We start from the raw sequence: 20,989 nt of genomic DNA on the forward strand, positions 1-20,989 counted from the left end.
TCTGAAAAATCGAAATTTACCGGAATAATTTTGGAAACATCTGGTTTGCAATCGGCATGCGTTTCGTCTTATGTTTAAGAATAAAGTAAATAAAACTTGCCAGATTTTTAGAAGGAATGGCTTATATGAGTAAAAGTCGCTGAAACGCAAATTTTAAGTGAAAAGTTTGATGGATGAAAACTGCGCAAGTTTTTACTCCAGTTGTACATACATATTTTTCATAGTGCATGCAGAGTGTCTTTTGCATGCATGCGCATATGTAGATGAGGTGCTCGTGTGCTTTCATATTTTGTAAATTTCTGTCAACTGCGGAGATATATTCACGGAAAGTGAACCAGATATTGTTGTGCTACAGTTAAATGCTTCTAACTACTGCATTTCAAGTGAAGTGAAGGGCCAGTTTTGTTTAAAATATTCAGGTAAAATGCGCGAGGTTAGTATTGTGTGTGTTTTATATTTTATGTTTTATGCTGAGATGATTTTGAAGTGCATGTGCTCATAAGCAGTTTTCTCGTCAGAAAAACATTTTTGTCGATGGAACTGAGTTGGATATTGAAGATTATCAATAATGTAAGACAAATAAACATTTATCCTAGCGAATCTACTGTACTACATTTAAAAAATTGCAACTAAAGAGCCATTTTATTTACTAGCACACTTAAAGCAATCATGGTAGTCATGAATACATGATGAGGGCTAATTTCTCGTTAAACGAGACCAACTTATTGAAAATCGGACGATTCATTCAAATGTTATTCAAACTTTCACACTTAAACACCGCATATTAAACGGTTAAAACGTGTAAAACCAAAATATATCAGTTAAGGGTCGATTGTATTCAATGTATGTATGTGTGTATGTATGTATGTATATATGTATGTATGTATGTATGTAAGTATGTATGTATGTATGTATGTATGTTTGTATGCGTGTTTGCATGGATGCATGTATGCTGTTATCCGCAATCGGTCGAACATACGAAGAAAAGCAGTTGGTGCAATTCACAGTTACTCGCGCTGTTGTATTTTGTGCAACGCCTGTGAAACGATAACTTTATCTCGGTATACCTCGAAATCATGGTAATAAAGAAAGTTACTGTTTCCAGTAAGGTTGATCAGTAGACCAGGATCGATGAAGAAAGTTTCATAAGTTTTTCACCAAGCGGCGTTATATTCGAAAAAGTTCTGTTTTATCATACCATGAATAAGGTCATGAAAACAAAAATTGTGAATTGCTGTGAATAACCGCTTAGTTGGTTTCGAGGTACGATGCTGGTCTAACAAGCTAGTCGTCGTATATTCGAATCTCGACTAGGCGGTGCTGCTAGATAGAGTCAGTAGGATTGTTGCACTAGCCGTAACTGTCATGTACTCTAATAGCCGGCTGTGAAATCTGTCAATAAAGAAGGATCAAGTCTCAAGTCTTAGAAAAGACGTCATGTCTTTTTTGAATTGCTGTGAAATCATGACTGAACTGTCATATCAGGTTGCACGCAATCATGAATTATAATTCATGATCCTGTATTGTGTTGTACCACAAGAAGATCGTAATATCATAATTATTATTCATGGTGTATTCTCATAAAACGTAAACAAAAATCCTGAAATCATGATTCATTTTGCTCATTTTGAAGATTGAATTTTTATCTGCAAAAGTTGAGCATGTATAGTATCTTAGAGGATTGAAAGCGATGACACCTCAAAGCAAAGCAAAGCCTGGGTGCTACATTCCGTTATTGAAACTTAACCTTCTGTTTTTATACGACAGACTTCGCAGCCAGCTGTTAGAGTGCAGGAGAATTGCAGGGCCAGTTGCTATGATCCTATTGACTCTAACAGCCACTCCCAGTCGAGATTCGAACATACGACGACTGGCTTATTAGACCAGCGTCATACCTCGAAGCCAACTGGGAGGCACTCATGTTATCAAAAATGGCTGGCGTTGGAAAAATGATCATTTTTTGCCATCCTCAAGCATATTTATGGCGCTGCTTTTGCACTACTCCTTTGGTCTCATTTAGTTTCCATAATTCCCAATTTTCTACATATATTCATGCAAGTCTGAAAAAATTACCTTTTGTGTTTGCGTATGTTTCTGTTCTATAAACCAGGAAAATATTTTAAAAATAAAAAATGTAGTTTAAACAAAATTGAATGTCGCTAATAAATATTTACGCACCTTGAAAAAAAATATAATTATTGCACACAGTTCGTTCTTGTGAAGTTTACTGTTAATTAAGGATTTTGATAAATGATATTCAAAAATATACTCGACATAATTATAAATGTTCTTTAGAAATTGAAAAATGATTGTTGTAGTAGAAAGGCTAGGTCACACCGCTAGGTGGATTAATTCGGGTTTTTCTAAAACATTTCGAGATTTACAGTAATCAGCGAACATCGGAGATATTCGGGTCGGGGGTATGCAAAAAACTGATTTTTTCATCGTTTGTATTTTTTATTATGGAAAATTAATAACATTCGTATTTTATACTAAAACTTGATTTCATTTTCAGTCGATTGGTAAGAGAACGAGAATCCGTATAGAAACAACCAAGTTATAGCTATTTTTGTGAAATTAGTGCCAGAAACATTTATCGTTCTGACCATTTTATATCTCCGGAATCCACTGACCACTGTCAATCTCAGAATATTAAAAAAAACTAGAAAAATTTCGTTTCGGGTGCAAATGGTTTTATCTAAAATGTCTTACATTGCAACTTAATTATATTATAACGATTTTCATGAAAAATAATCATCTATAATACGAGTGTGAAGTAAGAATTGCGGTCGAGCAGACTAAGTCCCCGTACAAAGTGCACCCTGTACAAGACGCTTATTAGACCGGTTGTTCTCTACGGGCATGAAACATGGACAATGCTCGAGGAGGACCTGCGGGTGCTCGGAGTTTTCGAACGACGAGTGCTAAGAACGATCTTCGGCGGCGTACAGGAGAACGGAGTATGGAGGCGGAGGATGAACCATGAACTCGCACAGCTCTATGGCGAACCCAGTATTCCGAAGGTAGCTAAAGCTGGACGGATGCAATGGGCAGGGCATGTTGCAAGAATGCCGGACAACTACTCTGCAAAGATGGTGTTCGCCTCAAATCCGGTAGGAACAAGACGACCAGGAGCGCAGCGAGCAAGATGGTTAGACCAGGTGGAGCGAGATCTGGCGGAGAGTACTCGGAGTCCGAGGAATTGGAGAGCGGTAGCCCTTAACCGAGTTACATGGAGAAATTTTGTTCAACAGGCTTTGTCTTAGGACGGCAAGCCACCTAAGTAAGTGAAGTAAGAAATGCCTTAAAAATGTATTCCTTTTTTATGAAGCAGTTTATTTTATGAAATCAGTTTATCACATAATTCAAGTTAAGCATGTAAAATCACAGATTAAATTACACATCAATCATTACATTCTAGATGCCTTTTTGTTCAAAACTTTACAAAATTCCCAAAATAATTTTTTTGTAGATAATCTGAATACGATAAATGAAAACCCTTGAACCCTTGTTCAGAATATTGTAAAATTGATGTCAAAATGTCAAGAAATCTGTTATGAACACATTCGTCATATTTTGCATTCAAAATGAATTTCGCACGTGGTTTTGAGGCTCTTAAAGGGAATGCCGTCTGCAGACCTACCACCTTACCCATTAGAGGCCCATTCCATGGAAAAAATAAACAAACATTATCGAAAACAAATCTTATGAGTTAGGAAATCTTATTTATTAATCAAAATAATTACTTCAGAGCTAGCAAAAAATTTTTGATGTTATTCGGTATTATACACTAAGGCTATGGTTCACAGCCAAAATTTTAAGCCAACTTTTTAGTTAAAATTTGACAGTTTGATAGTGATTTCTTCTAGAGTGGTTAAAATCAGTTCAGAATGCGAACCATTTCATATTTGACAGATTGATAGTTTGTTTTGCTCAATGAAAGCATATAAGGTGATGATGAAGATATGTTTCTGTAATAGCGGATTTGTTTATTAGGTTCGGGTTGGAATTAAATGAATTTTTGGTGTTCATTTGCTCCTATTGGATAGATAAAATTCATTTCATTTCAATCTGGATTGAATAAACAAATTCTTTATACGATAAGCATCCATAAATTGGCAAAAAAAAAAAACCAACGAACAATGAGTGAAACACATCGAAGCTCTCTTCCTCATCTAAGCATATCTCATTGGCTCTCAGAATAAACCATCCAACTGTCAAAAATAACCATATTTCAGAGCAGGATTATTTTCGACAGAAGGTGGAATAACCATCGAACTGTCAAATTTTAACTAAAAAGTTAAAAAATTCGCGAAATGGTTCACAGCCTAAAACAAACTTTTCAGTACGGACATGAAGAAGAGAAAAAAATGAGCCCTTTCCAAAAGACAGTCCTGGCCAAATTTTGAAAAAACTAAATATGCAAAGTGGGTTATTTACATAAAACCTTCACAGACACAAGGTTTATTCATCAAGCTTTGGGAGGGTGCTGCCAGCCCCATTGACGCGTAATTCGTCAATAGCAAGTTAGCGAGTGCATCTCTTTGCTTCAGTCAATCTAACGTCACGAAAGCGGCTGAGAGCCAGGGATGCCACATATAATTCTGTGTTTTTTGTTGGAAAAATCTGACAATCTGTACGGCGAGGATAAATATCTGTGCAAAAATCTGTCCAATGCAAAACAATGAGAGTGAAAGAGATAGAGAGTCATGTTGCTGACTATTTCCGTCTCTTTCACTCTCATGTAAAAGCTCAAAAATCTGTTTAATCTGTGTAATTTGGCAAAAATCTGTATTCTATGCATACAGATTCTGTACAGGCGATTTCTTTCAAATATCTGTTAAACACAGAATAATCTGTGCATGTGGCAACCCTGCTGAGAGCTCACCCGCTATTCTGACGCATAACTTCGATCCACCCAGCGTCTCACGCTGACACCCCGGAGCGCAGAGAGCGTAAATACTTAAGATAGAGCAATACTTACTTCAGCAATCTTATGAATAATAGTCGACTCTATAAATGCCCCACACATAACATTTTCGAATTTTGTTTGGCTGAGACGCTACAGCTAAAAAAGTAAAATAGGTGCACTGAGTGCAGGACAGCCCTGCCAAAGACACACCACCTGGAAAATTAAGCAATTTTACGCTACAGCACATGATCGCGTTTTTTTCTATTTGGTTCATATCAGTAAGGTTTTATCAAATAACTTTTGACTGATAAGGCCAATTTTAATCAAATTGAGCAGATATGTTCACAGCATGTTCGTTTGATATTATAATAACTGAAATCTGATAAATTATCTGTTTAAAATTGTTTTAAATAATTGTAAATTTTATTATGCTGCTCATAACTTTCAAATCAAACATCCAATAAAAAGACATCAATAGTGATATATGAGGCTATATTACCTGCCAAATGAGACTAATAGCGCATAAAGCGGTTTGACCATCTCTGAGAAACGTTCGACTAACCTTGAAAAAGCACATTTTTAAGCATAACTTTTGAACTACTTATTCTTTTCTCTCAAAACTTTGCACAAAATGTGGCAATAAAAAGACCTTTCATTTGATACTAAAATTATTAAAATTGGTCAAGCGGTTCTAGAGATAATCGATTCATGTAGTTTTCACATTTTTGCTTATAATTTTTAAACGGAACGTCCGATCGAAAAACAATTCAATAGTGATCTACTAGGTAGTGACACCTTTCAAACAAGAATAATAGTGTATTGATTGGTTCAGCCATCATCGAGAAACAGGCGACTAAAAACAGCGTTACACACCACACACACACACACACACACACACACACACACACACACACACACACACACACACACACACACACACACACACACACACACACACACACACACACACACACACACACACACACACACACACACACGCACACACACGCACACACACATTGCTCAGTTTAATTTTCGTGTTTTTCGACCAATTTCTAAACTAATTTCTAAATTTCTGTTATAGTATAACAAACGTAAAAATACACCGGTTTAATTTTGTTTATATTCTTGATCTTTTAACTATTGACGTCTGTTTTTGATTTCATCCATTAGGATTTTGGCATTAGTACGGAGGAAGTGTCAAAATTATACTTTTCCGAAACTATTCTACTGCAAACATTGTTAAAAATATACTCTATATAAGGTATTTTCCCAGTCAAATTACTTTTTATTTGTATTTACTTGGAAGACTTTTTACGTTCACAATAACGAAATCCTTTCTCTTATTTTTTGAAGATATTTTTGAAATTTTCGTCGATGTTATCCGAATTGGGGGACTAAGTTTCCATATTTTGAAGTATTGTGGTATAATTTATAGAAACACTAGCTGACCCGACAAACTTCGTATTGCCACAAATTAAGCTGTGTTGTACATAAATCGTGAATCGCAGATGACCTTTCTCACAATCTTGAGTTTTGCAAGTTTCTGGGGAGTTCATGGGTGTTTTAGTATACAAATTTTCCTCACAGTAAAGTAGAAAACAACTCCCCCCATTGCTTAGCCTGTTAAAATAAAGCGGATAGCATTTAAATATCCGCTATCATTACAAACCATTTCGCCGAATACCATTTTGCGAAACACCAATTCTCGGTTGACCATAACGCGGAATATAGAATTTCGCAGAATACCATTTCGCAAAAAACCTTACGCGGGATGTACCATTTTACGGAAAACATGTCAAATTTTGTTCCATTTGCTTGATTAGTTCTCGAGTTATGAGGAAATTTGTATTTCATTTGTATATGAGCCCCCCCTCCTAAAAAGGTAAGGGGTCCTAATTCATCATAGAAAAAATTCATGCCTCCAAAAACACCCACATGTCAAATATGGTTCCATTTGATTAATTAATTCTCGAGTTATGAGGAAATTTGTATTTCATTTGTAGTGGGGAGAGGTTTCAATTCACCATAGAAAAAATTCTTGTCTCCAAAAACACCCACATGTCAAATTTTGTTCCATTTGCTTGATTAGTTCTCGAGTTATGAGGAAATTTGTATTTCATGTGTATGGAAGCCCCCCGTATTATAAGGGGGAGGGATCATTATTCCCCTCCTAAAGAAGGGAGGGGTCTCAATTCACCATAGAAAAAAAAATTGCCTACAAAAACACCCACATGCTAAATTTGGTTCCATTTGCTTGATTAGTTCTCGAGTTATAAGGAAATTCGTATTTCATTTGTATGGGAGAGCCCCCCCTCCTAAAAAGATAAGGGGTCTCAATTCATCATAGAAAAAATTCATGCCTCCAAAAACATCCACATGCCAAATATGTTTTTAGTTTTCGAGTTATGAGGAAATTTGTATTCCATTGTATAGGAGCCCCCTTCCTAAAGTGGGGAGGGGTCTCAATTCACCATAGAAAAAATTTTTGTCTCCAAAAACACCCACATGTAAAATTTTGTTCCATTTGCTTGATTAATTCTCGAGTTATGCAGAAATTTGTGTTTCATTTGTATAGGAGCTCCCCCTTTTAGTGGGAGGAGGGGTCTCTAACCATCATAAGAACCTTCCCTGGCCCCAAAAACCCCTATATGCAAATTTTCACGCCGATCGGTTCAGTAATTTTCGACTCTATAAGGAACATAAAACAGACAGAAATCCATTTTTTTAGGCATGGATTTGTATGGGAGCCCCCCCTCTTAATGGGAGGAGGGGACTTTTGCCATCGAGAGAACCTCCCGTAGCCCCAAAAACCCCTACATGTAAATTTTCACGCCGAGTGGTTCAGTAGTTTTCGATTCTAAAAGGAACATAGGGACAGACAGACAGAAATTCTTTTTTATAGGTATAGATTAATTTCAAAACAGTAAGCACAAAACAATTATTTGTGAAAGGTAAATGATTAACCCAAAATACAAACAGTAGATTTCAACATATTTATTAGTCAAGCAACAAACAACTGGGGTCAGTCCCGGTCAGAATATATTATTTTCACCATCCACCTTGCTTTACGGAAAGCACTAGGAACTCTGATTCTACAATTTTCAGGAACATTGCCGCCCAAAAAAAATATGATCAATTGCAAACATTCGCGATGATCATGGTGTTCACTTTGCGCTTCAAACCATTTCGAGAGAATTAATCTTTCCGTTTCTGAGACAGCTTCTTTGAAAAACATATTTTTTACACCAGAGTGGAAACTAGTCACGAGATGAAATAGTTTCTCCAATTGAAACGAAATATTGCTCCCTTTGTGATCTTAAAGTTTATGTTTCTTATCTACATGTTGCACTGGAGTTCGGTGTTAATGAATCTGTCTAAATTTTTATTTCTCCAAATTGATTGTTATGTAATGTTTCGTTTTAATGATGAGAAATTTTAAATGAGTAATGTTAGATTCGGGTGCGTACGTATAGTACAGTATTTAATACAATTGTTGTTGCAATTGTTTTAGAAAAGTATAATTTTAGCACTTCCTCCGTACTACAGCCCAAGTAACAAATTGAGTTTTATTACGGTCTTATGATAGCACTTAAGACCAAAATTGGTCATGAAAACCGACATAAGAGTACAATAAAACTCACATTGTTGCTTGGGAGGTATGCCTCGATAGTAGGGTACGGGTGGGTATTTCCAGCCCATTAAGCGGTAGCCTGAACAATATTCAGGAATTACGTTGAAACTATATTCGAGACAAGATTTTTATACCAGTTGATAGAATAATATTTACTGAATATCGATGTGTATTTTGGTCTTAATAAAACGCTACTGACGAAAATTGATGGACAAGACACAAACACGTATCACTCTTACAACATTTAAGGATAAAAACAATATTAACAAAAATTATTTTTACCTACGCGTCGACCGGTTTCAGGCATTCTAAGCTTATCATCAGGACGATGCCGATGCCCAACTGATTACGTATTGTTTATCTGGTTGTATCCACGTCGAAGATCGGGAGAAATTGTTAACTTGATCTCACTTTTTTGCCAGTCCAAAGAGAGGGGAAATTATTGGTGGATCATCTCCATTCATAAGAGGTTTCTCTGCATTGGCGATATACATTGGTTCCCATGCATTTAGCAGTGAAACCTTCTTAATGGTTTTGATTAATTTCGTACTCTCCCAATTTACTTTATGCCGTAATTCTTCAGTGTGCGCTGCTACACTAGAGTCACACGATCGACTGTGCTCCACGGCCTTCCTATGTTCCCTCAGTCTAATTTTGAATTTGTGACGTGTTTGTTCAATGTGTTTGTGCGCATATATATCTATAGTTTGCTAAGCAGCTTCACTTTTAAATAATTAACCTAACTTTAAAGAGACCATGAGTTCGCTGTATAGAACGCCAAACTTTGCTAAAACTAAAAAAAAGTTAATATTTTGCCCTTTTTACCCTTTTGCCTTCTTTGCCTAAGTTTCTATACTATATAGTTGGTTTCATCGGTTTACCGTCCCTTCATCAATTGTAGAATCATCGTTTCAAAAAAAATATTAATATATGCCTGACCGCATTTCAAGGTCATGACTAAAAATCACGAGTTTGGTCAATTTCATAGGAACGGAGCCTTTCTCCGAAGACCCGCGCTGAGAAGACGCGGACTAACACGCTTACGGACGAACAGCGTCACATGCAGTACCTTGCAAGTCGTAAGGGCCTGCATAGTGTCGTCGTCCTGAAAGTAAAAACAAGTTAGATTAAAACTTCTCGGTCGATGGTTTCTACAGTAGGTGGAGGAAGAGGCACAATCTGTGTCTAAAAATAGCCCAACCCATGTCGCTACGGTTAATAAGGGGGGTTGTGCAGACTTCTTTTGTCCAGAGCCTCTATGGTTCAAAGGTACACGGGTACCAGCGAGCCACACACCCTGGTAGGTGTTGTGGGTTCAAATCCGGTTATAATCTCTGATTATAGCTTGGTTCGACCCATGCACCTTCCAGCATTGGACAAAAGATAGGAGTCACAACGACAATTTGTTAAGCGTAGCTACCTATTACCCCCTTCCTTTCCACTCTTCCCCTCCATTCTCAAAAAATCCTTCTTCATTACTTTCCCTTACCGTCCCTTCATCAATTGTAGAATCATCGTTTCAAAAAATATTAATATATGCCTGACCGCATTTCAAGGTCATGACTAAAAATCACGATTTTGGTCAAAGTAAGTACCAGTAAGTATCAGTAAGTAAGTCAGAACCCAAAGTACCAAAACCAATGGGTGGGACATGGACAATGTTTGTAGTTTGACACCCACACCACCCCTCTGGTTGCCATTTATGCCAAAAGGGAAAGACATCCGATATCCGCTTAACTTGCTTTGGCTTTGATATTATTTGTAACCAATTACCCTTTTAAGGGCCACCAACAAATTAAATGAAGGTTAAATAAAATTTTTCGTAATCTGCAATTCGTATTTATAATTGCAAATTAACTTTCTTGTAAAAATGATTAGTTTATCGTACCTAAAACGCTAAATATATGCTACTTTTGTGGCGTTCTCTTCAAACTATTGAGCTATAACACTGCAAAATTCCCTAAAACAATTTTTGCTGTTGCTGATACATCGAAGAGATATTTGCAGATGAAAGAAAATTCAATTTTATCTTCAATTATTACTTGATGCTGACGGCCACCAAGGCTGATTGATGGATGATATTCACATTTATCTTGAAACATTTACTAGGAACTCGAATGTCATGATAATTATGTGCCTTCCGGACGAAATTTTGGCTAATTCAATCACTGTTCGGATTCTTTTAACCGTTTAATGAAAAATCAGCGTATTTCTTAACGACTGATCAAACTGTAAATACAATTTTATTCTTAATTTAAATCTAGCTTTTTAACTTGTATTAAACTTACAAATTTAGTCTTCAGATCCGTTTTTATCTTCCTCTTGCAGATTAAATCCGATCTTCCTAATACGTCTATACCGCAAATCAACTGAGTTGTACATAATTTTGCAATTAGTTTCAGTTAGGGTTAGATTTTTTATTTTAATTACTTACTAGTGTTATATTTTAGGTAAAATCATTCACCACTAACTCCTACAGCACTAATTGTAACCTGTTCGGTGACTCTGCAAGTTTGTATTTATTTTACCACTTTTAATTAGATATTTTATCACATTCTACTCACATAGTTACCAAATTAGCTTTAAGATAGGTGTAATTAGATTTAATAAACAATTTTACCCTTTTAATATTTACTTCACACGGTATAATTAACAAATTAAACTATACGTCGCTTCACTTTGCTGTTGAAATGTGCAAACGGTTTGTTTACTTTTTCGTTTCTGCTTTCCTGACGTGTTGCGAAACGCAGCGAAACTTTCATTCATCAAAGTTATGTTGCAAGAAACAGCAAACTGCTCGCTTTTCGTTTTTTTGCGATAGAGTTGTCTGCTCGGCGATTTCCATCGCAACAATCACCATCAAGAAACGAACGAAGATTTTAACCTCACGAGCGGTTTCCATAGCGCATCTGCTCACTGTTTTAATGAGCTAAGCTGGAAGCGATAGATACTTATGAACATACACATGCCAGAAATGCAGTCTGTTATAGTCCTTACTGTAATAATCTGACATAAAGGAATACTTCATCCAGTCAAACATGTTATCAAAATATTACAATATAATGTTAACATAGGCCTACGTCGCCATTTCGTTCAACCCTTAGGGCTGCATACCTTGTAGTTTTTACATTTCTAATTTAAAATGTACCACGATTTGATTATTTGAGTGAAAAACTAAATAATTTCAAACAGTTTTATGTTCCGCTTGTCTGATTATTGAAAAAAAAATTGAATAAAAAATGAAAACGACCATTTCGTGGCATACAGAACTTATTAGCATATGCACACTTGATACGCGCTACTAATTAGCAAGAAAGTTCCACGGAACTGAATTCGAACTAGTTGTGAACTTTCGAGTTCACTTGTCAGGTAAAATCCGAATTTCTGGTTGTTTAGGTGTTCGGTTAGTGTTTTATTTTTAGAAAATTTCTTCATGAACTTCGTAACACATCTCGTATAAAGATTATAGATGGCAATACCGCGGGGGTATTGCAATACCGGGAAAAGTTATTACTTGCAAAATAAATTGAAAATAATTAAACCATACATCATTTCCATAGACTTACTAGACTCTGACATAACAAAGGGATGAAATCAGAGATCTCCAGTGCTGACGGTTACACACCATGGCTCTTACCTGTCGCCAGGACAGGTTCTCATCTACAACCCGAATGTCGTTGGCTAAGCTGCATCGCCATGAGCCTCTAGGTCTGCCTCTTCTATGCTGTCCTTGCGGGTTTCAGACGAGCTTTCCTGCAGATCACGTTCGCTCGTTTCCTCAAGGTGTGCCCGATTCACTTCCACCTACGTTCACGAATTTCTGTTGCTATCGGCCGTTGAAGACATCGACGATAGAGTTCCTCATTGGATTTCCAGTTGTCAGGCCACCAGGCACGAATTAAAAAATACCTGCAGTTTTTGAGTTGTCTCCCCTGAGACGCAGCACGTTTCGTAGGCATACAATAGTACGAATCTAACGTTTGAGTTGAAAATTCGGGTTTTCGTATGTAAAGTGATTTACTATGAGCGCCAAATATTTCGCAGACCTGCAAAGACACATCTGGCCTTCTTGATTAGTGTGGCTATATCAGTCTTGGTCCCACCATCGAGTGTTGTCGTGGGTTCGAATCTTAGTAGAATCAGGCCATTCGATATCAAAGTGACTATAGCATGGGTTTAGTCTCAGGCCCCGCATTACCCTTCCTTAATGCTGATATCTATATTATCCTGATAAGGCCTATTGACAGGGAAAAAAATGACTGGCACCTAAATGCACTGGTTTAGCTGCGCCAGGGATGGCTATATATAATTGAGGACAGCGCTTGTCATGTGGAACAAAAGTAAAGTAAAGAAAGCATTGAAGGAAGGGTACCAATTACACACAAGCACGCATAAAATTCAATAGGCATATCGCTCACTCAATAGCGATTATAGGAAAAATAAATGCAGTGCGGGTTATACAGCACCCGGGCGATATTCCAATAGATTAACGATACTGGTCTCAGTGATACATACAGGAAAAAAGTATTGGGCGTTGTCTGGCTACCAAGATATTGAAAGGCGTCCATCTGCTCAACTTGTTGTCCCGCTACTGTTAAGTTGGTGGGATTGCCAGTGTTCATTATAATAGACTTAGTTTTTACTACATTGACTGGGAAACCTGCTGCCTGGGAGTTCTCGGAGAGGTTATCTCACTTGCTCTGCATGTCGTTTCGGCGTTATGGGAGTAAGACAATGTCGTCGGCTAGGTCGAAGTCATTTAGCTGCACCAGATTTCAAGACAATCCTCGATTTGGTCTACTGTCCATTGCTCCAATTAATAAAGCAAAGCGAAGCCTAGGTGCTACATTCCGTTATCGAAACTTGACCTTCTGTTTTTATACGACAGACTTCGCAGCCATCTGTTAGAGTACAAGACCATTGCAGGGCCAGTTGCTACGATCCTATTGACTTTAACAGCCTCTTCCAGCCGAGCTCCAAATAACATGCCATCCATAACGATGAGATACAGCAGCGGTGAAAAATGCAGCAGATGTTTCCGTGGTTGAGTCGGTCAAACACTTTTTCGAAGTCAACGACCACCAGCAGAAGGAAGTCCTGGAATTCGTTGATCTGCTTCAATATAATGCGGAGCGTTGTGATATGGTCTACACATGATCGTCCAGCACGGAATCCAGCTTGCTGACAAAGATGGGTCAGCTTTGAGCATTTCGGTTGAAATACAGTCTATCCCTGGCGCTCTATTGGATTTAATACTCTTACTAGCTGCTACAATTTTGTCCAGTGATGGAGACTCATAGTAGACGCGATTAGTTCGACGAACTATTGGTGTCATACGCTGCTGATTTTGTTGGTCTCTGTTGTTGAAACTCGGAAGAGTTGTTCTAAATGTGCAGTCCATTGCTTAAGCTGTTCTTTACGGTCAGTCAGTAGCTGATCAACTTTGTCCTTTAGCGGCATTTTTGTATTTATCCTGGCACCTCTAAGACAACGAGAAATATTGTACAACAAACAGAAATCATCGGCGGCGGTGATTTCTCCTTATTTGGCTAGGAAGTTAGTACAGACTCTCTTATCCCGCAATCAAGCTCGTCTAACAGCCTCGTTCATCAAATTAAAAAAGAAAAAAAACTTATCCAATTTAATTTTACTATGTATATTTTATTCACGACAGATACGTATTTCGCCTACGACTTGCAGGCTTCCTCAGTGTCCTCAGTGTTCTTTTTTAATTTTAGGTTTCGTATTCTACTAAGACGCTCCAAAAACTTCAGCCTTGTTCAGTTCGGCGTATCGTTGACGGGCAGTTGCCTTAGCCGATCCGGTTCGCGCTCGCCCAATGCCGGCTGTCGCCTCTCTCCGCTCTTCGTTCTTCCTCCAAGTTTCATCTGAAATTCACTCCCTCCGTCCGCTGCGCGCTTTGCCAAGGTTTCGTCATTGGTCGTGATGAAGGCGTTCTTGATGCCGGTCCATTGCTCTTCGCCGGTTCCACCAGGTGGCAGCTCCGAGGCTCGGGATTCAAGTTGTTCGGCAAAGACCATTTTCATTTAAGGATTTCCCAATCGGTGGACGTCGTAACGGAATTCAACTTTCTCCTCCCGTGCGACGCGCAAACGCATCTCAGTGATAACAAGGCGATGATCGGATGTAATATTAGCGCTGCGTTTGTTGCGTACATCAAGGAGGCTCCTTCGCCATTTTCGGCTGATGCAGATGTGGTCGATTTGGTTTTCTGTTCGGCCGTCACGGGAAACCCACGTGACTTTATGTGCTGGGCTATGGGAAAAGTGCAATGCACCAATAACCATGTTGTTATTACCACAAAATTCTATAAACAGCTCCCCGTTTTCGCTCGTCTCTCTTAGGTCGTGGCGTTCCATGACGCGTTCAAGGTTCGCGTTTGATCCAACCATCCCGTTGAAGTCGCCCAAGTGGATTTGGATGTCCCCCCTCGGGTTGTTTTACAACCACACTGTTTAGCTGGCTATAGAAACTCCTCTGCAGGTCGGCAGCATCTGTAGGTGTGTTTTGAATCTGGCAACGATTATTCTTTCGTTTATCGGTTCCCATTTCATCAAGGCTGCATCAAGGCTCAGTAGGAATCAAACTCCTCTTCCTAGAGCAGCATTTATTTTCGTATGCCAGAGTAAAGCAGGACTTACCCGAATGATGTCTTGTGTTCGCCAGTACCCGGCCAGCGGATCTCGCTTGGCTCCAGAATTTCAAGCTTCAGGCGGCCAGCTTGCCCTGCTGAGCGAGGGTCAGTATATTCCATGTTCCGATTAGTGTCCGTGTTTTCATGCTAACATTCATGAGGGAACATACTGTGAAAACCTTGGATTGACATTAAATAGGTATAAGAACTCAATTATGATTTTCACCAGAAAAGCCAATTCTGTGATCTTCGATTATGCATATGGCAACCGATATATGACTAATTCCGGTTATAAATAAATTGATGGTAGAAGTGCTAAAATTGCGATGCTTGGGTGCTGCGCTTCGTGTTGAACTTGTTCGTCACTCGCTTTCCTTATTTTTTGCGAAAAGTATTTCACTAAATTTTCTAAGAAATGGTCCACTCAAAATATTCTTTTCTATAGCATAGATTGCATTGAAAATTTTCGACGAAGTTCAATCTTTAATAAATTGTTTTTAAAGGAAGTAAATCAGGAATCGAGTCAATCGAGTCAACACCCAAAAAACGCTTAAACAATTGCTGGTAACCTCATGCAAATACATGTATTTTGGGGTATGGTCCATTCTGAGGAATCGGTTTTAGGGAGACGGAGGATAGTTTTGTGGGAAATGGTCCATTCTGGGGAATGGTTTTCTGGGAAATAGGTTCGTTCTGGGGAATGGTTTTCTGGGAAATGGTTAATTCTGGGGAATAGTTTTCTGAGAAGTGGTTCATTCTGGCAAATAGTTTTCTGGCAAGTGGTTTTCGAGCAAATGTCATAATATCATCGAAATAGTCGCATTCTCTTCTCCTCTGTTTACTTCCCTCTCAGCAGTAAACCAACTGTATGCACTCTCAACTCTCAGTTTGTATCATTCTTGTTACTGACGTTACCGCAGATAAAAATTTTTGCACATAAATAATAAAGACACAATTGATGTATAACTTTGTTTTTTTATTTTCAGAGCTGGCAACCACCATTTACTGTAGATGTTGAAAAGCTGACGTTTGTTCCTCGTGTCCAACGTTTGAATGAACTGGAAGCTGAGACACGTATTAAACTGAATTTTCTTGATCAGATTGCAAAGTTTTGGGAGTTACAAGGTTCCTCATTGAAAATTCCAATGGTTGAACGTAAGCCATTGGACCTCTATACATTGCATAAAGTAATAAACGACGAAGGTGGCATTGAAATCGTTACGAAGGAACGCAAATGGTCGAGAGTAGCTTGTCGTATGGGATATCAACAAGGACGAAATGTAGGGACGAATTTAAAGGCACATTACGAACGTATTCTATATCCTTTCGATATTTATCGCTCCGGTAAGATTATTGATTTAGCGAATTTAGAAACAGAGCAGGAAGATTGTGAGTACAAACCTCATGCAATCGAAGCTCGACAACAGGTGCAACCACCCCCCGCGACTACAGCTAGGCGATCTCAACGTTTTGCACAAATGAATAAATCAGCCAGTATTGGATCAGAACACGACATTTCTCGGTTTTCACCAAATAAATATCGTCTCAAAAATCTTTTCAATAGCAGTACAAACGGATCTGCAAAAAGCGCTAAATCAGACGCACCCTATACAGCTAATCCACACGACCCTATGGCAAAGTATATATGTCACATGTGCAACCGTGGGGACGTCGAAGAATCTATGCTGCTGTGTGATGGCTGCGATGCTTCGTATCATACATTTTGTTTACTGCCACCGTTGCAAGAGATTCCGAAAGGTGACTGGCGCTGTCCAAAATGTATCGTTGAGGAGAATTCCAAGCCTGTTGAAGCCTTTGGTTTCGAGCAAGCGCAACGCGAATACACTCTCCAACAGTTTGGCGAAATGGCCGATCAATTCAAATCGAACTATTTTAATATGCCTGTCCACCTAGTTCCCAGTGAACTTGTGGAAAAGGAATTTTGGCGGATCGTATCATCTATTGATGAAGATGTCACTGTAGAGTATGGAGCAGACTTACATACAATGGATCATGGAAGTGGCTTTCCAACAAAATCGTCGCTTTATTTGTTGCCAGAAGACCAGGAATATGCAGAATCTAGCTGGAATCTAAATAACTTACCAGTGTTGGACGAATCTATTCTGGGTCATATAAATGCAGACATTAGCGGTATGAAAGTTCCGTGGATGTATGTCGGAATGTGTTTTGCAACGTTTTGTTGGCATAATGAGGATCATTGGAGTTATTCAATTAATTATTTGCACTGGGGTGAACCAAAAACCTGGTATGGTGTCCCAGGAAGCCGCGCGGAAGATTTTGAAGCGGCAATGAAATCAGCTGCCCCAGAACTGTTTCAATCTCAGCCAGATTTACTTCATCAGCTTGTGACGATTATGAACCCAAATATTCTTATGAATGCTACAGTCCCGGTATATAGAACAGATCAGCATGCCGGAGAATTTGTGGTCACGTTCCCACGTGCTTATCATGCTGGTTTCAATCAAGGATATAATTTTGCAGAAGCTGTAAACTTTGCTCCTGCCGATTGGATGAAAATGGGTCGGGAATGTGTCAATCATTATTCGAAGTTGAGGCGATACTGTGTTTTCTCACATGATGAACTGGTGTGCAAAATGGCCCTTGAGCCAGATCGATTAAATCTTGGAATAGCAACTGCTTGCTATATAGACATGGCAGAAATGGTAGATACAGAAAAAAAACTGAGAAAAAATCTTCTCGAATGGGTAAGTCCAATTAGGTATTTAAGACCAATTAGGTATTTTTTTTTCAAATACTCACAAACGGTGTTTGGTTATTTATCCAGATATTGCTACTTGCAAGAAAAACATCAAACTGCTATTCTAGATTGAATCGTGTCAGTGTCTTCGGTGCACTTATTGCTTGGAATATAACGTAAAATGGGGCGAATAGAAACACATTCCAACAAATTTGAAGGAGTATGAAAGAAACGTTGGGCTATAGTATAAATTCAAACATGCTAGAATATACTTATAGATATTATTTATCTCTACCCTGCTGATATGAATTATATAAAATAAGAAGCATTTCTAATTTTTGTTTGATAAAATGTTGTTGAATAGAAACATACATTAGTAACCCATGCTTTTTTGGTTTTAATGAAAAAAAACGAACATTATATTAATCCGTTGATTTGAATTTGTCAATTTGGTGTAAAGAAATAACCGGTAAAACATATGTGGATACGGGAAACGAGAATAATGCTAATTATTTTATTTTGTGCGGGGTATTTAAAAAAACAGATATGCTCTGGTAATTTTCTTAGACGAAATGAATGCTGCGTCAATAATTAATTTTCTATCTCTCCAGAATTCTTCGGGATTTTTTCTGGAAAAAAATTTGCGCTTCCGTTAAATTTGTGAACCGCTTAGTCCTGGTAGCAATGATATCTTAGTTTGTTTCTCTATGATGGTAGACATCTTTATTTTTTCGCCTTGGATTTTCACGGCGTTTACTAACGCTTTTTTAGATGCTGGTGAATCACTCAGGGGCTAGTACAGTGTTGCTAAGCCGCTTGGTGTATAAATATTTTTTTTGTCTATAATAACTTCAGCGGCCGGAATTTGCAAGCTCGGATTTTTTGGGTAAAACTTGTGACACTTTGATTTTAGCTACTGACATAAGCTTAGCGATAAATATACGAGAACCATCATATGGCTATGGCATATGGCTTACATAGTCGACAAAGCCTCTAGAAATCCCGGCTTCATGTTCCGAATCGCGAAGGATTTCAGCAACATCTACTGCCTGAAGTCATTATACTGCTCATTGGTGCGCTCAATCCTCGAATATTATTGTCAAGTTTGGAATCCTTACTACCAGAATGAAGTTAACAGAATCGAAGTTGTACTACGGAGATTTGTGCGCTTTGTCCTTCGATGCCTTCCATGGAGAGACTCATTTCGGCTGCCATCCTACGCAAGTCGCTGCCAACTCGTGCATCTGGACACTCTAGCTGTCCGCCGCAACGTTGGCCGAGCTGTTTTCGTGTCTGACATGCTTGCTGCTAGAACGGAATGCCCAGCTTTACTCACCCATATCCGACTACAAGTACAAGGAACAGTTCTATAAAACCGTGGATTTTTGCAAATTCCAGCCAGACGAACGAATTACGGGACCTACGGTAGTATAGTTGGACTTCTCCGATTATTTAGAGTTGCTGAAGGGTTTGATTTTAATTTGTCCAGGGAAACGATCAAACGTAATTTTAGAAACATTTTAATCACCTTAAATATCATTAGGGCATAAAACTAGCCTGTTGATAATAATATAAATAAATAAAATAAATAAACCATTTTTGACGTCAATTGCACCAAAAGAGTGCCATTACTGATCATTTTCAGTTACTTCCGCAAAAAAATTCGGCAAGGACCTTGTTTCTATTCGCCTCGCTAGAGTTGGTAAATGGTTGGATAATGCGTAAAACTCCTTGGCCTCTTATCCAGAGGCCTATCCCTAACTCTACGTGGTACCAGCCGGAATACGAGGTCGTATACCAACAGGGAAGGAGGCACCGTGTGTCTTGACACTAAGATGGCAGCATGGAACATTCGGCATAGACAAAGGCGACAAAATAAGGACATGGAATGGAAACTTGGTACCTGGAACTGCAGATCGCTAAATTTCGTTGGTGGCGATAGGGTGCTGCTCGATCAGTTAGAATCCTGAAAGTTTGGCATCGTGGCACTGCAGGAGATCTGTTGCAAAGGCGACAAGGAGTGGAGGATCCATGACGGCAAAGCCCAATTTTTCCATTGCGGTGGAGCGACCAACGAGCTGGGAGCGAGCTTCGTAGCGTTGAGCAAAATGCAGGATCGCGTAATGGATTAGAAAGCGCTCAATGAAAGGATGTGTGTGTTGAAGATAATAAGTCGTTTCTTGAACTACACCATCATAAACGAACATTGTCAACGTAACAACACACAAAGGTAGACCCGACGAAGAGAAGGAAGCGTTCTATGCCAGTGATGGCCAAACTGCGGCCCTTCCAGCTGTTTTTTGCGGCCCGCGGGCTGATTTGAGAGATGGAGGACTTATAGGTAACTTTTTTGATGACACAGGGGTCACTCGAATCAGCCATAATGCCTCGTGCATTTTGTAGTTTCGAATGCTTTCCGGTTTAAATCTTGTGGTAATTTCCAGAAAATGGTTGTTATTGCCCCATATTTTGCATTTTGTTATGCGCAGGAATGGCGAGAGGAATTTGCGGCCCGCGACATTTATGGGGCGATCTCGTTTGGCCCGCACCATGCCTATGCCTGGGCACCACTGTTCTATGCGCAGCTGGAGGCAACGGACGACAGCTGCACATGACGGGACATCAAGATCGTCATCTGGGATATGAACGCCCAGGTCGGCTGGGAAGCAAGGTATAGACCGGGACCCATAGCCTGCACACCGGCATGATGTATCAACTTTGCAGCTTCCCGAGGCTTGATGGCCAGAAGCACTTTCTTTCCCCACAAAGATATCCACAAAGCCACCAGGCTTTGGTTGGTTGGTTGGTCAGGAGATCACCTGACCAACTTCGAACCAAATAGACCATGATCTCATCGAGGGTCGTTTTTTCTCGATCATCACCAACGTACGCCCTACGGGGTGCGGATATCGACTCAGATCATTACCTAGTAGCAGCACTCGTGCGCTCAAAACTATCGACGGTTTATACCTCACGACAAAGCCGGCCTCCTCGGTTAAGTATTCGGCAGCTAAACAACCCGCTAGTTGCCGAAAGCTACGCGCGTTTACTGGAAGAAGCTGTGCTTTC

At 39.1% G+C, this 20,989-nt stretch overlaps 1 protein-coding gene across 1 annotated transcript in view; it reads left to right on the forward strand.

The window, feature by feature from the left end:
• LOC128744570 (lysine-specific demethylase lid) overlaps positions 1–20,989 on the forward strand; it is a 36,263-nt gene that overhangs the window by 9,958 nt on the left and 5,316 nt on the right. The window contains exon 2 of the mRNA XM_053841675.1: positions 16,188–17,927. Within this exon, the coding sequence (XP_053697650.1) occupies positions 16,188–17,927 (1,740 nt within the window). The remainder of the gene's footprint in view (positions 1–16,187; positions 17,928–20,989) is intronic.

Source organism: Sabethes cyaneus, chromosome 3, assembly GCF_943734655.1.
Source record: "Sabethes cyaneus chromosome 3, idSabCyanKW18_F2, whole genome shotgun sequence".
NCBI classification, from domain to species: domain Eukaryota; kingdom Metazoa; phylum Arthropoda; class Insecta; order Diptera; family Culicidae; genus Sabethes; species Sabethes cyaneus.